Source organism: Musca autumnalis, unplaced genomic scaffold (genome assembly GCF_047663935.1).
Source record: "Musca autumnalis isolate F117 unplaced genomic scaffold, ASM4766393v1 scaffold_3, whole genome shotgun sequence".
NCBI classification, from domain to species: Eukaryota; Metazoa; Arthropoda; class Insecta; order Diptera; family Muscidae; genus Musca; species Musca autumnalis.
In genome coordinates this window covers 11,889,586-11,908,082 of record NW_027411866.1, presented here as the reverse complement: position 1 = coordinate 11,908,082, position 18,497 = coordinate 11,889,586, and the positions used below count along the sequence as shown (strand labels likewise).

General features: G+C 28.9%; 1 protein-coding gene across 3 annotated transcripts in view; it reads right to left on the bottom strand.

The window, feature by feature from the left end:
* ct (homeobox protein, cut) overlaps positions 1–18,497 on the bottom strand; it is a 133,880-nt gene that overhangs the window by 6,377 nt on the left and 109,006 nt on the right. Inside the window, exons 3-5 of one of the 3 annotated variants that reach the window (XM_073979224.1) lie at positions 17,977–18,449; positions 14,077–14,234; positions 11,856–13,292 (exon numbers count right to left, since the gene is read on the bottom strand). In XM_073979224.1, the coding sequence (XP_073835325.1) occupies positions 11,856–13,292; positions 14,077–14,234; positions 17,977–18,449 (2,068 nt within the window). The remainder of the gene's footprint in view (positions 1–11,855; positions 13,293–14,076; positions 14,235–17,976; positions 18,450–18,497) is intronic. The other 2 variants (XM_073979225.1, XM_073979226.1) reach the window with 2 other exon arrangements.

The window sequence follows — 18,497 nt, the reverse complement described above, 5'->3', positions numbered from 1 at the left end:
TGGGGAGAATATGAGGAGGTTATGTTTGCTATTTTCAATACAAGCAGCCAACAACAAGGTCACACACATATAACTGGCTTTTTTTGGCTTTTTTGTGTGCTAGCCATTCTATTGAAGCCTTGCAATTTGATTTTTGTTGATTTACAAAAAAAAGTATGTAGTAGAGAAGGGGTTTTTTCAATGAGAGTTATGTGCCATGAATAACTGGCCATACAAAAAAGCATATCCTCTGAATTGTTGCTTAACCATGCAGGAATAATGAAAAACAAAATATAAAAAAAATCGTATGTGAATAAAATTGAATTAGCGTTTAATATTGTGTTATGCTGCAATTCAGTTTGAAATAAAAAAATTGAAATAAAAATTTTGCCATAACAAATAAATAAGCGGGAAATCGTTTGATGTTTAATTAATTAAAAAATCTGGTGCCATAGGCCGAGGGGAGAGGTGGAGTGGAATATAGAAACCCTAAAACAGATGAGGAAGAGGTGAGAAAAGGTCATAAAAGTAAAGTCTGGGGCATTTTTTTTATCTCAAAAACTCCATTAAAGTGAAAAAGCTATATATTTTGCCAAAATGGCGCCCAACGTAAAGTATTTGATAAAGAAAATGTCATAAAAGTAAAGCCTGGGACATTTTTTTATCTCCAAGACTTCATTGAAATGAAAAACTATAGTTTTTTCATAGAAAAGTCAAAATAAAATAAGATATGGAAAATGGCGCCCAACGTGAATTTTTTGAAAAATCTAAGATAACCAAAACGTTGGCTAGGAAAGAATATAGAAAGCATTTTGAAACATTTTTGTAAAAATATTGTCACACAAATTGCTAAAATTTGAAATTTTATGAAAATGGCGCCCAACATTGGCAAGAAGGATTGAGTTATAATGAAGTTACATCCCTTTTAGACAATGCGAAATTATTTTTTGTATAAAAATACAATTTGTTTTATACTGCCTGAGCAATTGGAAAACTTTCATGGGAATTGGCGCCCAACGTGAGTTTTTGAAAAATCGAATATGACCAGAACGTTGGCTAGGAAAGAATATGGAAACCATTTTGGCTCATTTTTGTAAAAATATTACCACAAAAGTTGGTAAAATTCGAAATTTTAACAAAATGGCGCCCAACATTGGGAAGAAGGATTGGGTTGTAATGAAGTCATATCCCTTTTAAACAATCCAAATTTATTTTTTTATAAAAATATCAGTTCTTTTACACTTTCTGAGCAATTGGAAAAAATTCACGGAAATTGGCGCCCAACGTGAGTTTTTGAAAACTCGTAGATAACCAAAAAATTGGTTACGAAAGAACATAGAAACCACTTTGGATCATTTTTGTAAACATATTGCCACATAAGTTGCTAATATCTGAAATTTTATCAAAATGGCGCCCAACATTGGCAAGAAGTATTGAGTTATAATGAAGTTACATCCCTTTTAAACATTTCGAGTTTTTTTTTTTATACAAAATACCATTTGTTTTATGTTTTTTTGACCAATTGGAAAATTTTAATGGAAATTGGCGCCCAACCGGAGTTTTTGACAAATCGAAGATAAGCAAATCTTTGGGTAGGAGAGAATATAGAAACCATTTTGTCTCACTTTTGTAAAAATATTGCCACACAAGTTGTTAAAATCTGAAACTTTATCAAAATGGCGCCCAACATTGTGAACAAGGAATGAGTTATAATAAAGTTACATCCCTTTTAAACAATCCGAATTTATTTTTTTTTATAAAAATACAATTTGTTTTATATTTTCTGACTAATTGGAAAACTTTTATGGAAATTGGCGCCCAACGTGAGTTTTTGAAAAATCGAAGATAACCAAAACGTTGGCTGGGAAAGAACATAGAAACCATTTTGGATAATTTTTGTATGAATATTGTCACACAAATTGCTAACATTTGAAATTCTATCAAAATGGCGCCCAACATTGGGAAGAAGGATTGAGTTGTAATAAAGTCATATCCCTTTTAAACAATCCGATTATTTTTTATAAAAAATACCATTTGTTTTATAGTTTTTGACCAATTGGAAAACATTCATGGAAATTGGCGCCCAACGTGGGTTTTTGAAAAATCGAAGATAACCAAAACTGTGGGTAGAAGAGAATATAAAAACCATTTTGGCTCACTTTTGTAAAAAATATTGCCCCACAAGTTGCTAAAACTTGAAATTTTTATCAAAATGGCGCCCAACATTGTGAACAAGGATTGAGTTGTAATGCAATTACATCCCTTTTTTTATAAAAATACCATTTGTGTTACATCTTCTGACCAATTGGAAAAGTTTCATGGAAATGGCGCCCAACGTTTATATTTATTTGCAATTGTTTTCTTGTTTACAAATGTTGCAAACAAATTTCTTTCGCCATAAAGCAAGTGTTGTTTTTCTGTAGTTTTTTCTGAACAAATATTTATTTACTGCAAACAATTTTGTGCTATGGCTTTTTTTGTTGTTGCTGTTTTGCTTGATTATGACTCTCAACAAGAGTTTTGTAAAATATTATTGCCTACTTTTAGGTTAGCAATAAAACTTTTTTGCGTTTGTTACTCAAGCTTGAAATGTGAAACAAAGAGAGAGACGAGAGGCGGCAGGCGGCAGGCGGCTGACTGCCTTTAGGCTCAATGAGAAAAAAATCAATAACAATAACAGAAATCGCAAAAAAACCTTTGAAGTTTGAACAACAATAAATGCAGCCTAGCACAACAAATTAAGGACTACTTCTTCAGCATCAAGGGGTTCAGCAGAAAATCGCGACAACAACAACAACGGCAGCAAGAGAAAAGTAGGCAAAGAGTAAAGAGTTGACATCTAGAGATGTTATGAATCAATGAGTTTTTAAGAACATAATGTTTTGCAATGCTCTCTCTACCCCTCTCTCTCTCTTCTGCCAAACAATAATTTAATGTTGGTGAGGAACAAATAATTTGTAAATAATCTAAGGCACTCAGTTGACCTGCTTGTCATTGTAATCAAATGTGGAGATAAAGGGAAAAATCCCATAAATTATCTAGAGAAATGAAAAATCGAAAACACACGCAAAATTTAGGCCTCAACTAGAAAAAAAAATGCCATAGACAAAGATGACACATTCCTCTTGCGGCAGCCAAGAGCATCGACAGGCATGTAAACATATTATTGTGTCTCCACTTTTAGCCTGAGATTTATTTTCATTGTATGGCCCAGCACATCACAAAGACAAAAAACCATTAAAATTTTTCATTGACTCTTTTTTAAACTGGCCGAGCAGAAAGAAGCCATCTCTTTGAGAGGTAGAAGGAGAAGAGGTGTGTAGGTGGTGTTGTCACATTTATAATTTTGTTGTTATTTATTTTATTATTTATTCAATACATTTATTTTTTATTGTATTTCTGCCCAGGCAACAGGCGGCTATGGATCTTGTTGTCCATAATAAAAATATGAAATTAATTAAGTGGAACATATAAAAGACAAGTTCCTACTACATAGAAAAAAAGAGATAAAATATTTAAAATTTATTACCTAGAGATTAATTGTTTTTTAAAAAGCAGGCATTGGGATTGATGATTTCATAGCTATTTCCTAAAAAAATCTTGTTCACCTTTAGCTATCAAAAAATACTGATCCAAGGGAATTATTACGAAATGTAAGCCCCAAAACTTATTTCGCATTTTAAAACATACAATTTTTGATTTAAATGTTTATCCATAATCATGCCATAAATATATTCTAAAATTTCCAAAAAAAAAAAAAAAAATTAAATGGCGCCCAACGTGAATTTTTTTAGACTTGATCCAGACATGTTTCATTTGTACTTAAAATGCTTGTTTTAAAAGATTTAATTTTTTGCTTTAAAAACTAATGCAAAATCATGTAATTTCCTCTGAAATTTCAAGCATCAAAAAGTGGCGCCCAATGTGAAAACTTTTAGAATTGAACCAAACATGATTTATTTGTACTAAAAACACTTGTTTTAAAAGATTTAACTTTTTTAATTTCTATAGCAAAAACAAATCAAAAATAATTTCAGTTCTAGTGAAATTTCAAAATTCAAAAAGTGGCGCCCAATGTTAAAAATTGCTGACTCGGCTTATGCATGTTTAATTTGTACAGAAAAAAATTCTTCTCTCCCAATATTCCTTTCATTATATATGAATTATATTTTCCTGACTCCTGCTAATTTCAAACATCAAAAAGTGGCGCCCAATGTGAAAAATTTTTGACTTGGCCCAAACATGTATTATTTGTGCAGAAAATGTTTCTTCTCATTCCATTATTTCTTGCATTTATGATTTCTCTTTTCCTGGCACCTTGCTAATTGGTATTTTTTTCTAATAAAACCACCTGCGAGCCTGCCTACCTATCACACAACAATCCTTTTTCCTTTCAATAAGAAATTGCCACTCGAATGTTACCCTGATTTCCAATTCCAGTTTGTTTTTTTTTTGCAATTTGTCTTCTTCAGTTTTGCATAGATAATTTATTGCATTTTGAAGTGTTATTACAACAACTTCACCCCTTCCCTCCCTCCTTTTCACCATTACCAGCAACGAGAACACCTTCATTAGCGTCTACATAAATACCAATTGGATTTCTTTAGCAATGCAATAGCAATTGGAATACTGCACTTATGTTTTGCCAACGTCTTCGTCTGCCCTTTCACGAAGAGTCTTTGCAATTTCTTTGATTTGATAGGCATTTTAATTAGAATTATTTTCCATGATTTTTGATTTGAAATGCAAAAAAAAAAAAAAAAAGAAAGAAATGCATATTTTAACATAAATTGATGGCAAGCATGGCAAGGCAATCCGCCTCCCTCTGCCTCCGAAAATGAAAATATTCGTTTGATTGAGGTTTTTAATGCAATTCCTTTTTTGTTGTTCTTGTAATTGAATAATTGGAAGGGAGTTGCAATCAGCGGCAAAAGAAGAGCTACTTGAGATGGCAGAGGCCATGTAATGAGTGGGAATTATTGGCAAGGTTGAAAGGTTTTTCTGAAATTAATATGCAAAAATTTAAATTAATATGCAATTTTCAACCTAAAAGTATGCAGCAAAAAGCTGGATTTTTTCAAGAGGTACCTTCAATATTTTTTTTTAAATATTTTGTATTTATTTATATTTGCCTAAATAAGTTTTTTTAGTAAAAACTAAATATGAGCCTAATAGTATGCACCAATTTTTGTCAATTTTTCTGTAAAAAACACCCAACCTAATTTTAAAAATTATTTTTCTTATAAAATCTTTAAATTCTAATCATTTCTTTTCTTTTGAAATAATTTTCAAGATTTTTTAGAGTTTTTTTTTAGTAAAAACTAAATATGAGCCTAATAGTATGCACGAATTTTTGTAAATTGTTCTGCAAAAAACACCCAACATAATTTTAAAAATTATTTTTCTTATAAAATTTTTAAATTCTAATCATGTCTTTTCAACTTGTGCACTATTTTACAAAAAAATGCAATTTCTGGCCTGAAAGTATGCACCATATTTTTTACTTGGGTAATTACTTCTCATTTGATTTGTATACAAATTATGTTAAATCGATTTAAAATATTTTTTAATTTTTTTTCTAAAATTTTAGCTCCTATTGTGGATTATTTTTCTTGTTAAATATAAATATGAGCCTAACAATAGGTTTTGTTATAATTTTTAAAAACACATTTCTTCCAATTTCTTCCAATACCAATAATTTGTTTTTAATTTTAGCACTATTTTGTAAAAATTTATTTTTTGCCTAAAAGTATGCATCATATTTCGTTACATAAATCTGTTTTGTTTTCAAATTATTTAATTTAAAATTATTTATTTTTTTTTTTTATTAATTTCTCAAAAAATTTTGGTCTTTAGTTTAAAAATTTAATTGTCACCCCCAAAAGTATGCACCACATGTTGTTATTTTTTTTGACGATTGTTGGAGTTACAAATTATGTTTGACTTTTACTTTTTAAGTTGTTGTTTTTTTTTAAATACCCGCATTATTTTCACCCTTTGATATTTCACCCTTTTTTCTGCAAGTCCAAAACTCAAACATTGGCTGGCAAAGTTCAATCCATGGGTCTATCCCATAAAAGGAAAATCGTAGTAAGAGTAAGAAAAATAACCACAGGAACGTTGACAACAACAAAAAGGGCAACAGGATAGATGTGTTCCCCACTACCTATGGCAGGACAATGTTGTCGACGCCAAAAGATTAACAATGAAGCAGAAGTAACTGTGGCGGCAGCAGTTTTAATGAAGGCCATAAACAGTAAACTAACAATGTCACATGTTGGGCCAGTCACAGAATGGTCAGCCAAAGGAATGTGAGACCCCAGAAAGGGGTGGGTATGGAGGTTGGATTTTGTCAAGTACCAACTCTTTTGTTTTGTAATTTAATTGCATAAGTGTTGTTAAGTGTGTGGAACTTACAAAAAATGCCAAATTAAAGACCTTATTTGATTAAGCACTAGACAGTGAAAAACAAAACGAACAAAAATCAATGCATACTTTTAGGCAAGCTGCTTTTTTTCCCTTTAGTTACTTAAAAAAATGTGCTAAAAAATTCCTTAGAAAAACTTAAGGTTAAAATTACAATTCAATAAATCTTTAAAGTGTCAGGTGTCACCTTGCAAGGCAGTGTTATAAAGATAGAGAAAGGGAAGGGAGGGCGTACTGACTACTACTTGGCTAAATGTCTTTTCGAACTGAACGCATAGTATTTTATGGACGTCTATTATTGTTGTTGGAAAATGTCTTTCAAATGATATTTGAAAAATTGCATGTTTCCTTTAAGTTGCTGTTTTTTAGTTTTCAATGCAGATGGGAAGTAGAGAAGGAATGGTGCCGGGCATTGCAAGGCCTGCCTGCCCACTCCCCTCCCTAAAGGCATAGAGTAATGTCAACTTGGTTTTTATTTTTCCATAAACTATTTTCTAAAGGGTTTCGCATTGAATTCAAGCAAGACAAACGTTATATTTGCACGCACTATATACAAAATGACAGGGCAAATAATTTTTATAGCTGCAGCTTTGTCTAGGTTATTTTTTTTTTTGCAATTATAAGGGGTTTGGAAAGGGTGGCGGGGGATAAATAATGGCAAATCAAATGCCAAGGAAATATGGATGTGAATACGTTAAAGTCATACTTTTTTTTTTAAATAAAACTAAAAAACTAGTTCAGAAATTATTTCTGTTTCCGAGGCCTAAAAGTAGGCTTTGGGACCCTAAAAGTATACCTAGAATTAGTGTTTACTTTCTAGACTCTACAAAATAAATTTGTATGGGTTATCAGTTAAAGAAACTTAAAAACCTCCCATTTAATATATACTTGAAAGTTTTTAGCGCCTAAAAGCATGCTTTAAATTGTTAAACCCTTTAAAATGGTGGTTATATTTACTGCTATTGCTAAATATACAAACAAAGGCGTTGTAGATGAAACAAAATGGCCCCAGAGGTGTGGGAAATTTTCTATATGTAATGTTTAGCGCCTAAAAGTGTGCTTTAAACCTTTTAAAATGCTCATTATATTTATTTCTACTGTTAAATTTGAAATCAAAGTCGTTATAGATGAAACAAAATGGCATAGAGGTGTGGTAAATGTTCTATTAACCTATTCCATGCCCCCATAAGTATGCCTTTAATTTTTGGCACCCTAAAAGTATATCTGGAATTTTGTTACTTTCTTTTTAGATCATAGAAAAAAGATTTTTAGGGATTTACCCCTTAATTTTTATTGATAATATCCCTCTTTTACTATTTAAGGAATTTTTGCCCCTAAAAGTATACCCTAAAAATTTTAAACCATTCAAAATGACCTTTATTTTTGGCTTTTCTTGCCAAATTTGAAATCAAAGACGTTGTAGATGAAACAAAATGACCCTAGAACCCACACCTAGATGTGGGAAATTTTCTATTAACCTATTCCATGCCCCATAAGTATGCCTTGTATTTTTGCCACCTAAAAGTATATCTATACTTTTGTTACTTTCATTTTAGATCCTAGAAAATAGATTTCTAGGGGTTTGCCCCTTAATTTGTATTGATAATATCCCACTTTTAGTACTTAAGGAATTTTTGCCCCTAAAAGTATTCCCTAAAATTTTTAAACCATTAAAAACGGCCTTTGTTTTTAACTTTTCTTGCCAAATTTGAAATCAAAGGCGTTATATGTGAAACAAAATTACTCTTTTTAAGGATTTATCCATTTATTTGTATTGATAATATCCCACTACTACTACTACTTAAAGAATTTTTGCCCCTAAAAGTATGCCCGAACATTTTTAAACCACTCAAAATGGCGTTTATTTTTAACTTTTCATGCCAAATTTGAAACCAAAGGCGTTATGTGTGAAACAAAAACACTCTAGAGGTCTTATTAATCTAATTTTGGCCCCTAAAAGTATGCCTTGAAATATTTGAAAATAGTTTTATGACATTTTTTGTGAGGTTTTAACAGGTTTTTTTATTCCATTTCATTGCATTAGAGGTCCTATTAACAAAATGACTCTAGAGATCTTATTAATCTAATTTTGGCCCCTAAAAGTATGCCTTGAAATTTATTGAAAATAGTGTTAATGCTTTTTTTTGTGAGATTTTAACAGGTTTTTTATTAATTTCATTCCATTAGAGGTCCTATTAACAAAATGACTCTAGAGGTCTTATTAATCTAATCTTGGCCCCTAAAACTATGCCTTGAAATATTTGAAAATAGTTTTATGGCATTTTTTGTGAGGTTTTAACAGGTTTTTTACTTCTTATCGATTTGCCTGTTTCGCTAATTGCCTATGGATTTTTTCTTTGCCCTAGACTCAATAGCAGCAACAACAACAACAACACCGGGGAGAAAAAGTAATTAAAGAAAATATCTTCATGTTAATTAAAGTTTGTTGCATTGCATTACGGTGGTGGGCATAACAAACGCGCAAATTTGTACAAATTGATGTCTGTCTACACGCCAAAGATAGTGGCAACCACAACAACAACAAATCGCTCAATAATAATTAAATCAAAAAGACGAAGAAGAAAGCAAAAAAAAAACAAAAAAAAACTGAGATGTCTCGAAAGAAATTCCTTCAAAGACATTTGTAAATTTATGGGAAAAAAATCATAAAAAAATCAAACCCTCCTCCCCTGCCCTGCGGACAAAACCAAAAAAATTATTGTCTGCTGATTTTTCAATTTTATGCAGAAATCAAAAATAATTAAAAAAAACGCAGCAGCAAAGAACAACAACATCTTGATGCCAACGCTTTGGCTCAATGCCAGTTTATAGATACTTATTTGCTTACAATCATCAACAACACAATAATCTCGCCTCGCACATCCCGCTCCCTAACCTCACAGCTTTAGGCCAGACGACATCATAGATATATCGACTTGTATGCCGAAATCTATACATTATTACATGTATATGACATTTTGAGTACTACAAGAAGTGGTATAAATTGCATGTCCGCTCGCAGCAGCAGCAGCATCACCAACCATCAAGCCAGTCAGCCAGCAGCATTATCTTTAACTGCAACAACCTCCATCATCATCATCATCGTCTTGATTATGAATGTCTGCATTACCCCAGCATTCATTAACAGCAAGCGTTTGTTGTTCGCCACACATTGACAGCCAGCAAGACGGGGAACATCTTTGTTGTTTTTTTTTTTTTTTTTGCTTATATGAGATGCAGCAGCATTTCGTCAAAATTGTCCCCAATTTTTTTTCCAACAACATTGCTGCGTACAATGTTTGGTGAAAAAAAAAAGAAAGTGGGGAAAACTTAAAAAATCGGGCAGCTTTTTTAATGGCTCAAAGCGGTTAAAAGAGAGGGAGAGAGAGAGGTGGGTACAAGAAGCCAAGGGGTTTGAAGGAGGTGTAAAATAAGAAATTATTTTGTTTTCCCAATGGAGGACCAAAAGAGGCAAGGGGAGAACTAGTCATTATAAGCAATCCATTACTAATATACAAATATTTGTTGTCGCTGTTGTTGTTGTTGCTATTCTAGCCGTTTACATTTATTAGCCGTGTGTAAAACATTTGTTTTCCTAGCAGCCGATCCACAAAAAGCAACAGACATACACATTTATTTGTGATTTTTGTGATTTGTATAAATTTGTAACAAGTTTCATACCGCACACAAATATATTTATAGTTTGACAAAAACGAACAAAAACAAAAACAAATAGAAATTGAATAAAAACACACATATTTAAAAATCAAAATAGTGTGAAATTCTATGATAAATTTAATGAAATTTATTTGATTAACAAGAACATTAAACAACAGCAGCAGCAACAACAACAACAAAAACACCAATCACATTTGACTAAAATGCAAAACAATTTTAGCATTAAATTAAATTTTAGGTCGAATTGGTCATAGAAGTGAAAAACAGCAAAAAAAAAATAATATCAAAATAAAATGAAGAGACTAAAATTAGTTGATGATTAGATTTTCAATGCAATAAATATTAGAAAAAATAAAAAAAAAATTGGAACGAAATAAAATTCTTTAAAATATCCATATATTTCTTTATATTGCCCCATTAGGTATGCTTTAGATTTGGAGAAATTCTCTAAAAAAGTCAATTATTCCTTTAGATTTGAAGACATTTTATATCCTTTTATCCTTTTTTTAATTTGAGACATTTATTTTAATTTGAAATTTCAATTTCTTTCTAATATAACCCCAAAAAGTATGCCTCAGTTTTTGTGAAAAAAACCATTATTTTAAAATTTCCCTGATTTATATTGACTTTGATCATTTTTTACATTAATTTCAGAGTGAAATTAAAATTTCTCTAAAATTTTTTTCCTATCTATTGAATTTTATATAATTTATGACCTAAATTTTAAATCGAAATTTCAATTTCTTCATAATAGACACCCAAAAGTATGCTTAATTTCTGGAGAAAACAATTTCTCTAATTTTTTTCCTACCAGCTGTTAATTTTTCTCTATTTGTGGTATTATTTTTAAGTTTAAATTCTAAATTTTTCAAATCTAAATTTCAATTTCTTCATAGTAGGCACCCAAAAGTATGCTTAATTTCTGGAGAAAACAATTTCTCTAATTTTTTCCTACCGGCTGTTAATTTTCCTCTATCTGTGGTATTATTTTCATCTTTAAATTCTAAATTTTTGATAATAATTACAAATCAAAATTCCAATTTCTGTATAGTAGACACCCAAAAGTATGCTTAATTTGTGGAGAAAAAAAATTCTCTCATTTTTTTCCTGCCAACTATTGATTTTCCATATTTTTTGGCATTATTTTCATTTCAAAATTCTAAATTTTTCATAATATGACCCCTAAAAATATGCTTTATATTTTGCGAAAACATTTTATTGAATTTTTCCTATAATCTACTGATTTTTCTCTATTTATTGGCATTAATTTTATGTTAAAATAACGAATTTCTATTATTGAACACCTAAAAGTATGCTTCATCTTTTGAATAAAATTATTTTCTCGCATTTCCAGGATTTTTAGAATTTTTACTATTTTTTGTAATTTTTAAAATTGAAATTTGCAATTTTTGAAAATTATTTCCTCAAAGTATGCTTTATTTTTTAAAAAAGATAACTTTGCCTAAAAGTATGCCTTGAAAAGTATAAATATAGAATATTGTTAATAAATGTCCAAAATGACAGATTCGATTATTTCCTATTCCAAAGTTCCCTTAGAAACACATCGTAGAATTATAGGCACTAAACTCCCAAAGTAAAGTTTGCTGAAAACTGTATATATGGAGCATTCAAAACCATACATCCCCAAAATAATATTTTGGATTAGTTTTTTTTTCAAAAGTTCCTTATAGCTTCCATTTGATTCCTTCCTCATGAGTATTTTTTCCCAAAATTAAATTTCAATACAAACAAAAAATCGTTTTCCCACTTACCTTTCTTGGGTATCAATGATTTGAGCAGCATAACGGCATTATCATCACATGACCAAGCATGCATTTTACGATAGCTGTCACGTCCTTTTTCAGTCAACTTATCCCATGGCTTGGGCTTTGAGAGCAACTCCGAAACGGTACCCTGTGAGAGGCCCAAAATATATTTGGCAAAAATCCTCTGGCCAATGTTGTGAACCGACAGCAATTCTCGTACACGCCTTGAGATATGCAATGTATCCAAAGCCTGATTGGCATATTTGTCCATGTTATAACGTAACATCTCTTGCAGTTTGGCTTCCATGGGATCACCTTTGGGTATGAGCGATTCACCCAAACGGCCAGCCATAGAAGTGCCGGGAGGTAGCTGCAAATCTTCGGCAAATCTAAAGTGGCCACGATCTTGAAATTGGAATGGTAGGCCGGGCAAGAAACCATGAGGCAAACCATGGCCATGACCACCACTTAGGGGATGATTGTTGGCCGGGCTGTTATTGTTGTCTTCATAGCTTTTCAAAGAACCATTGAGAGACAATGAGGATTGGTGATGCTGGTGATGATCCTCCGAACGTTGTTGGTCCTGTAGATTGGGGGTACTGGCACTGGAAGCCGTTGATTCGGGATGGTGATGATGATGGCTATTTCCTGCGGTGGCCGATTTATCATGATGATGATCTCCCAGGTGGGGAGGCATTTGCAAATGATGCTGCAGATGATGTTGTGGCGGATAGTGGGCATCTGTTGAACGTAAAGAGGAATTTTGAGTTGCAGTGGTGGTGGGTGTGGAAAAGGTAGAATTAACTAATTGACTAAGCAAAGTTGTGGATGAGGGACCACATGGGGCTGTTGAAGAACCCGGGTGCATTAATGCAGATACAGAAGAAGAGGAGGCGGAAGAGTTGTTGGAAGTGTTGGCATGATGTTGTTGCTGCTGATAATGTTGTTGGACGGCATTTTGTGTTATCATTAAAGGATGTGGAGTTCCAGTTAGCATTTGTTGTTGCTGTTGCTGGTGTTGGCTTTGATGTTGATGATGATAGTGTTGGTGGTAGGCCCCCCTGTTACGCCAATAGTTGTTGACGAGCTCTTCACCCAATAGGGAGCCAAAACGTTCAACATTTTGCTTAAAATTCGAGGAGTTGGTGGAAGAATTATCCTCCTCAGTATTTGGGGTTACTAGATCCAAATTGATGATATTTTCATTGGAGGAGGGGAGTTTTTCTTTGCATTGTTGGTCAACCTCCTCCTCCTCTTCATCATCTAAAATTTCTATTTTTGGCACTTTTGAGGATTCATCTTGTTTGGAGGCCATTTTTGGGGTTTCTTCCATGGCATTTTTATCTGAGCTTGTTGTGGTGGTGTTGGCTTGTAGTATATCTGAAGATGATGATGATGAGGCTTTAAGGTTTTCATCATCCTGGCTTTTCTCCAAAGCTTGGTCTGCAAATTAGTTTTTTTTTTGGAGAGAAGGGGAGGGAAAACAAATATTGAGAATTGTTTGCTTGTAGGTTTAATTCGGGCAAGAAAAAGTGTTTTGTTTGTGTGCAAAGCCAAAAAGGAAAGGTTTTGGAAATTAGAATTTTTTGCCAATTGTTTTGAAGAACAGAAAATTAATATTGAATAGGCGGCCACCATGCATGTAGTATGATTCATTATTGTGATATTGATTTATCTGTCTGCCAGAGATAAGATAGAAGTCATATAGGCACCTCAATTCCAAGGCGCCATGAAACTCAAGAAAAGTAGAAAAAAATCAACAGCCATAAATTAAAGCCACCCACAACAAATGGAGTGACAAAATATAGAAGTAAAGGAATTTAAAATCATATTGTTATTATTATTAACCACACCAATAAAAATACAACACAAATATCAACAACAACAACAACATCAGCCATAAATAGTTTCAGTTCGTAATAATTTTACTTTTGGATTTTTATTTTCCTTGCACCACCACACTCTCTTTGTAGAGGTAGTGGTGAAGATGGAAGATAATAATGAATAAAATTTCTTTGTTTGTCAATTAGGTAAACAACAACGTAAGTAAAGTCAGAGAGAAAATAGTAAAAATAAATAAATTTGCACAATAAGAACAACAAGAACAACAAAAAGAAACTCCAAAAGGAAATCAAAACATGATGTTTGCTTATGATTTGTTGTCACACTGAATAAACGGGTTTTTTTCTGTTCTGTTGTCGTCTGTCTAATGGCGGCACGAACTTACCTTCAGAGTTCTTAAGAGCCTCGGCAGCCACCAAGGCTTTGGTACGCTCCATAAGCAATTCCTGGAATTTATTGGGATCATTATTGCAGGCAGCTGCAGCGGCGGCAGCAGCAGCAATGGCATTCTGTTGGCTTATGGAATCCAATGATAGAGGGGATCTGCAAGAAAGAGGGCGGGAGAAAATTGTTAGTTGTGTTTTTGTTTTAATAAAAATATTAAGATCGTTAAATATTTAAATAAAAAATAATTTTATTTTGAAAATTACATTACAAAAATGTTATATTTAATTAGAAATTTATATTTTTAATATTAGTTTTTTAAATTATTTTTTTTAGTTAGTATTTATATTTTTTAATTATAATTTTAATATTTTAATTTATTTTGTTAACATTATTTTTGTTTTAATTATTTTTGATATATTTTTTAAAGTGTAATTTTATTATTAATATTTTTATTATTTTATTATTTTTTTATTTTTTTTAGTTTTTTTTTTAATTATTTCTTTTAATATTATTTTTATTATTTAATTATTTTTTATACTTTTAAATTATTTTTATATTTTTAAGCATTTTTTAAAGTTTTAAATTATTTTTTTATTACTTTGAAATTTATATTTTTAATTTAAGTTTATATTTTTTATACTTTTTTAAATGGTAATTTTAATATTATTTATTTTTTTATAGTTTTTAAATTATAATTTTAATATTATTTTTATTTTTTTTTAATTATTTTTTTTAATAATTAAAAATATTATCTTTTAATTTATTTTTTTTTTAATTTGTATTTATATCTTTTAATTATAATTTTAATATTTTAATTTATTTTTTTATTAATTAAAAATTTATATTTTTAATATTATTTTTTTTTATTATTTTCATTTTTTAATTATTTTTTGTTTAGTTTTTTTTTAAATATTTTTTAATTATTTCTTTTAATATTATTTTTTTTGTTAATAATTTTTTATGTTATTGAATTATTTTTATATTTTTAAACATTATTATTTTTTTTATTAATTAATAATTTATAATTCGCCGGGATGAAATCATGATATTGGTAGCGATCAGTACATTTTGCAAGCTGTCAGTGCGTTTTGTAAACATTTTTCTCTGCAAAGAGGAAAGTGATGAAGTTAAGCCAATGGGGGAAACTCCAGACTTAGTCAATCATATGATTGAATCTTCAACTAAAACAAAACAAACAAAAAACAGCGAAGGCTCGCGCAAAACGGAATTTTGTAAATAAAATTCCAACGACATACTCACAGGTAACTGTGTTGATGTTATTTCAACTTAACAGAAATCGATGATTTCTTAGTTGAATCGTGCTGTCAGCTTGCAAATATTTTGTTCTGGTGTTTTTTTGGGAAAGCCGAAAAGTGAGCATCATTCTCATTAACATGAGAATACTCGATGCTTAAAGAGTTCAGGTTTTCACTAAAAAATCATCATTTCAAAAACTGAAAAGCCAATTGATAATTCCCTTCGCCGGGATGAAATCATGATATTGGTAGCGATCAGTACATTTTGCAAGCTGTCAGTGCGTTTTGTAAACATTTTTCTCTGCAAAGAGGAAAGTGATGAAGTTAAGCCAATGGGGGAAACTCCAGACTTAGACAATCATATGATTGAATCTTCAACTAAAACAAAACAAACAAAAAACAGCGAAGGCTCGCGCAAAACGGAATTTTGTAAATAAAATTCCAACGACATACTCACAGGTAACTGTGTTGATGTTATTTCAACTTAACAGAAATCGATGATTTCTTAGTTGAATCGTGCTGTCAGCTTGCAAATATTTTGTTCTGGTGTTTTTTTGGGAAAGCCGAAAAGTGAGCATCATTCTCATTAACATGAGAATACTCGATGCTTAAAGAGTTCAGGTTTTCACTAAAAAATCATCATTTCAAAAACTGAAAAGCCAATTGATAATTCCCTTCGCCGGGATGAAATCATGATATTGGTAGCGATCAGTACATTTTGCAAGCTGTCAGTGCGTTTTGTAAACATTTTTCTCTGCAAAGAGGAAAGTGATGAAGTTAAGCCAATGGGGGAAACTCCAGACTTAGACAATCAATAATTTATATTTTTAATATTATTTTGAAAATTACATTACAAAAATTGTATATTTATTTAAAAATTTATATTTTTAATATTATTTTTTTAAATTTATTTTTTTAATTAATATTTATATTTTTTAATTATAATTTTAATATTTTAAGTTATTTTTTAATATTATTTTTATTTTAATTATTTTTATTTTTTATTATTTTTGATATATATTTTTTAAATTTTTTCTTTTATTATTATTTTCATTTTTTAATCATTTTTTATATTATTGAGTTATTTTTATATTTTTATGCATTTTTTTAAATTTTTAAATTATTTTTTATTAATTAATAATTTATGTTTTAATATTATTTTCTGAATTATTTTTATTTTTTAATAATTTTGTTATATTTTTTAAATTATTTTTTTTATAATTAAAAACTTATGTTCTTTAATTAATTTAAATTATAATTTCAATATTATTTTTTTTAATTATTTTTTTATATTTTTAAATTATGTTTTTATTTATTTTTTAATATTATTTTTATTTTTTTTATTATTTCTTTTAATATTATCTTTATTTTTAATTTTTTTTTATATTTTTAATATTATTTAATATTCTTAATATTATTTTCTGAATTATTTTTATTTTTTAATAATTCTTTTCAATTATTTTTGTAATAATTAAAAACTTATGTTTTTAATTGATTTAAATTATTTAAATTATAATTTTAATATTATTTTTTAAATTATGTTTTTATTTGTATTTATTTTTTAACACTATTTTTATTTTTTAATTATTTCTTATATTCTTTCTATTTATTTTTTTATTATTTCTTTTTATATTATCTTTATTTTTAAATTAATTTTTTTAATATTTTTTAAATTAATTTTTCACTTTTTAAGCATTTTTAAAATTTTAAATTATTTTCTTATTAATTAATAATTTATATTTATAATATTATTTTTTGAATATTTTTTTTTAATTATTTTTTATATTTTTTAAATTATAATTTTAATATTATTTTTATTTTTTTATATTTCTTAAATTATGTTTTTATTTGTATTTATTTTTTAATATTATTTTTATTTTTTAATTATTTTTTATATTCTTTCTAATTATTTTTTTATTATTTCTTTTAATATTTTCTTCATTTTTAAATTATTTTTAATATTTTTTAAATTAATTTCTTACCTTTTAAGAATTTTTTAAAATTTAAAATTATTTTTTTATTACTTAGAAATTTATATTTTAAATTTAAATGTATACTTTTTGAAATTTTAATTTTAATATTATTTATTTTTTAATATTTTTTTAAATTGTGATATTAGTTTTATTTTTTATATATTTTTTCAATTTTTTATATTTTTTTTTATTTTTTATAAATTTTTTTTTAATTTTTTTTTTATTTTTTTAATAATTAAAAATTTATGTTTTTAATATAATTATTTTTGTTTAATTATTTTTATTTTTTTGATTAATTTTTATATATTTTTTTTAAATTATGGTTTTAGTTTTTAGGTGATTTTTTATTTTTTTTTTAATTATATTTTTATTTTTAATTACTTTTTATGTTCTATCAAATTAATTTTTTTAATTTTTTTTTATTAATTAAAAATTTAAATTTTTTATATTATTTTATTAATTGTTTTATTTGTTTAATTATTTTTTTCAAATATTGCTTTTATTTTTTATATATGTATATATTTTTTTTAATATTTTTAATTAAAAAATCATATATTTCAAATATTTAAATTTTTTATATATATTTTTTAAATTATTATTTTTTTTATTTTAAAAAAAAAAAACTCTAATTTTCTTTTCCCCTATTCTTTGTCTCTTTACATTACTTACTGTGTTTCCTTTTTGACTTTAATGTAATCCTTTTCCGTTTCCGTGGCATTGTTGGCATTTTGATTTTGTTCATTGTCATTGTTGTTTTCTTTGTCCAAATCTTCTTCATCGTCTTCGTCGTCGTCGTCATTGTCATCACAGTTATTAGTTTCCACCACTTTCTCCACTTCGTGATCACTTTCCACGTCATCATCATCATCATCGTCGTCGATGACCATTTGTGTGGTATTGGAGGTGGTGGTTGTGGCTGTACTACTATTTTCGGCGGTTTTTGTTTCCATTTGTTGTTGTTGTTTTTGGGATTTAATTGCCTCCTGTAAAGCTTCATTGATTTGCTCCTTATCCAATTTGGCTTCCAAACGTTCAATGTGCTGGCGTTTGGCTTCCAAATGTTCTTCCAGGCGATGGATTTGTACCAAATGGGATTGTTCAATGGCTCTTAAACGTTTAACTTCTTCAAATAAGGCTTTAATCTGGAAGAAGAAGAACAAGAAAAGAAGATATTTAATAAAATTTTCAAC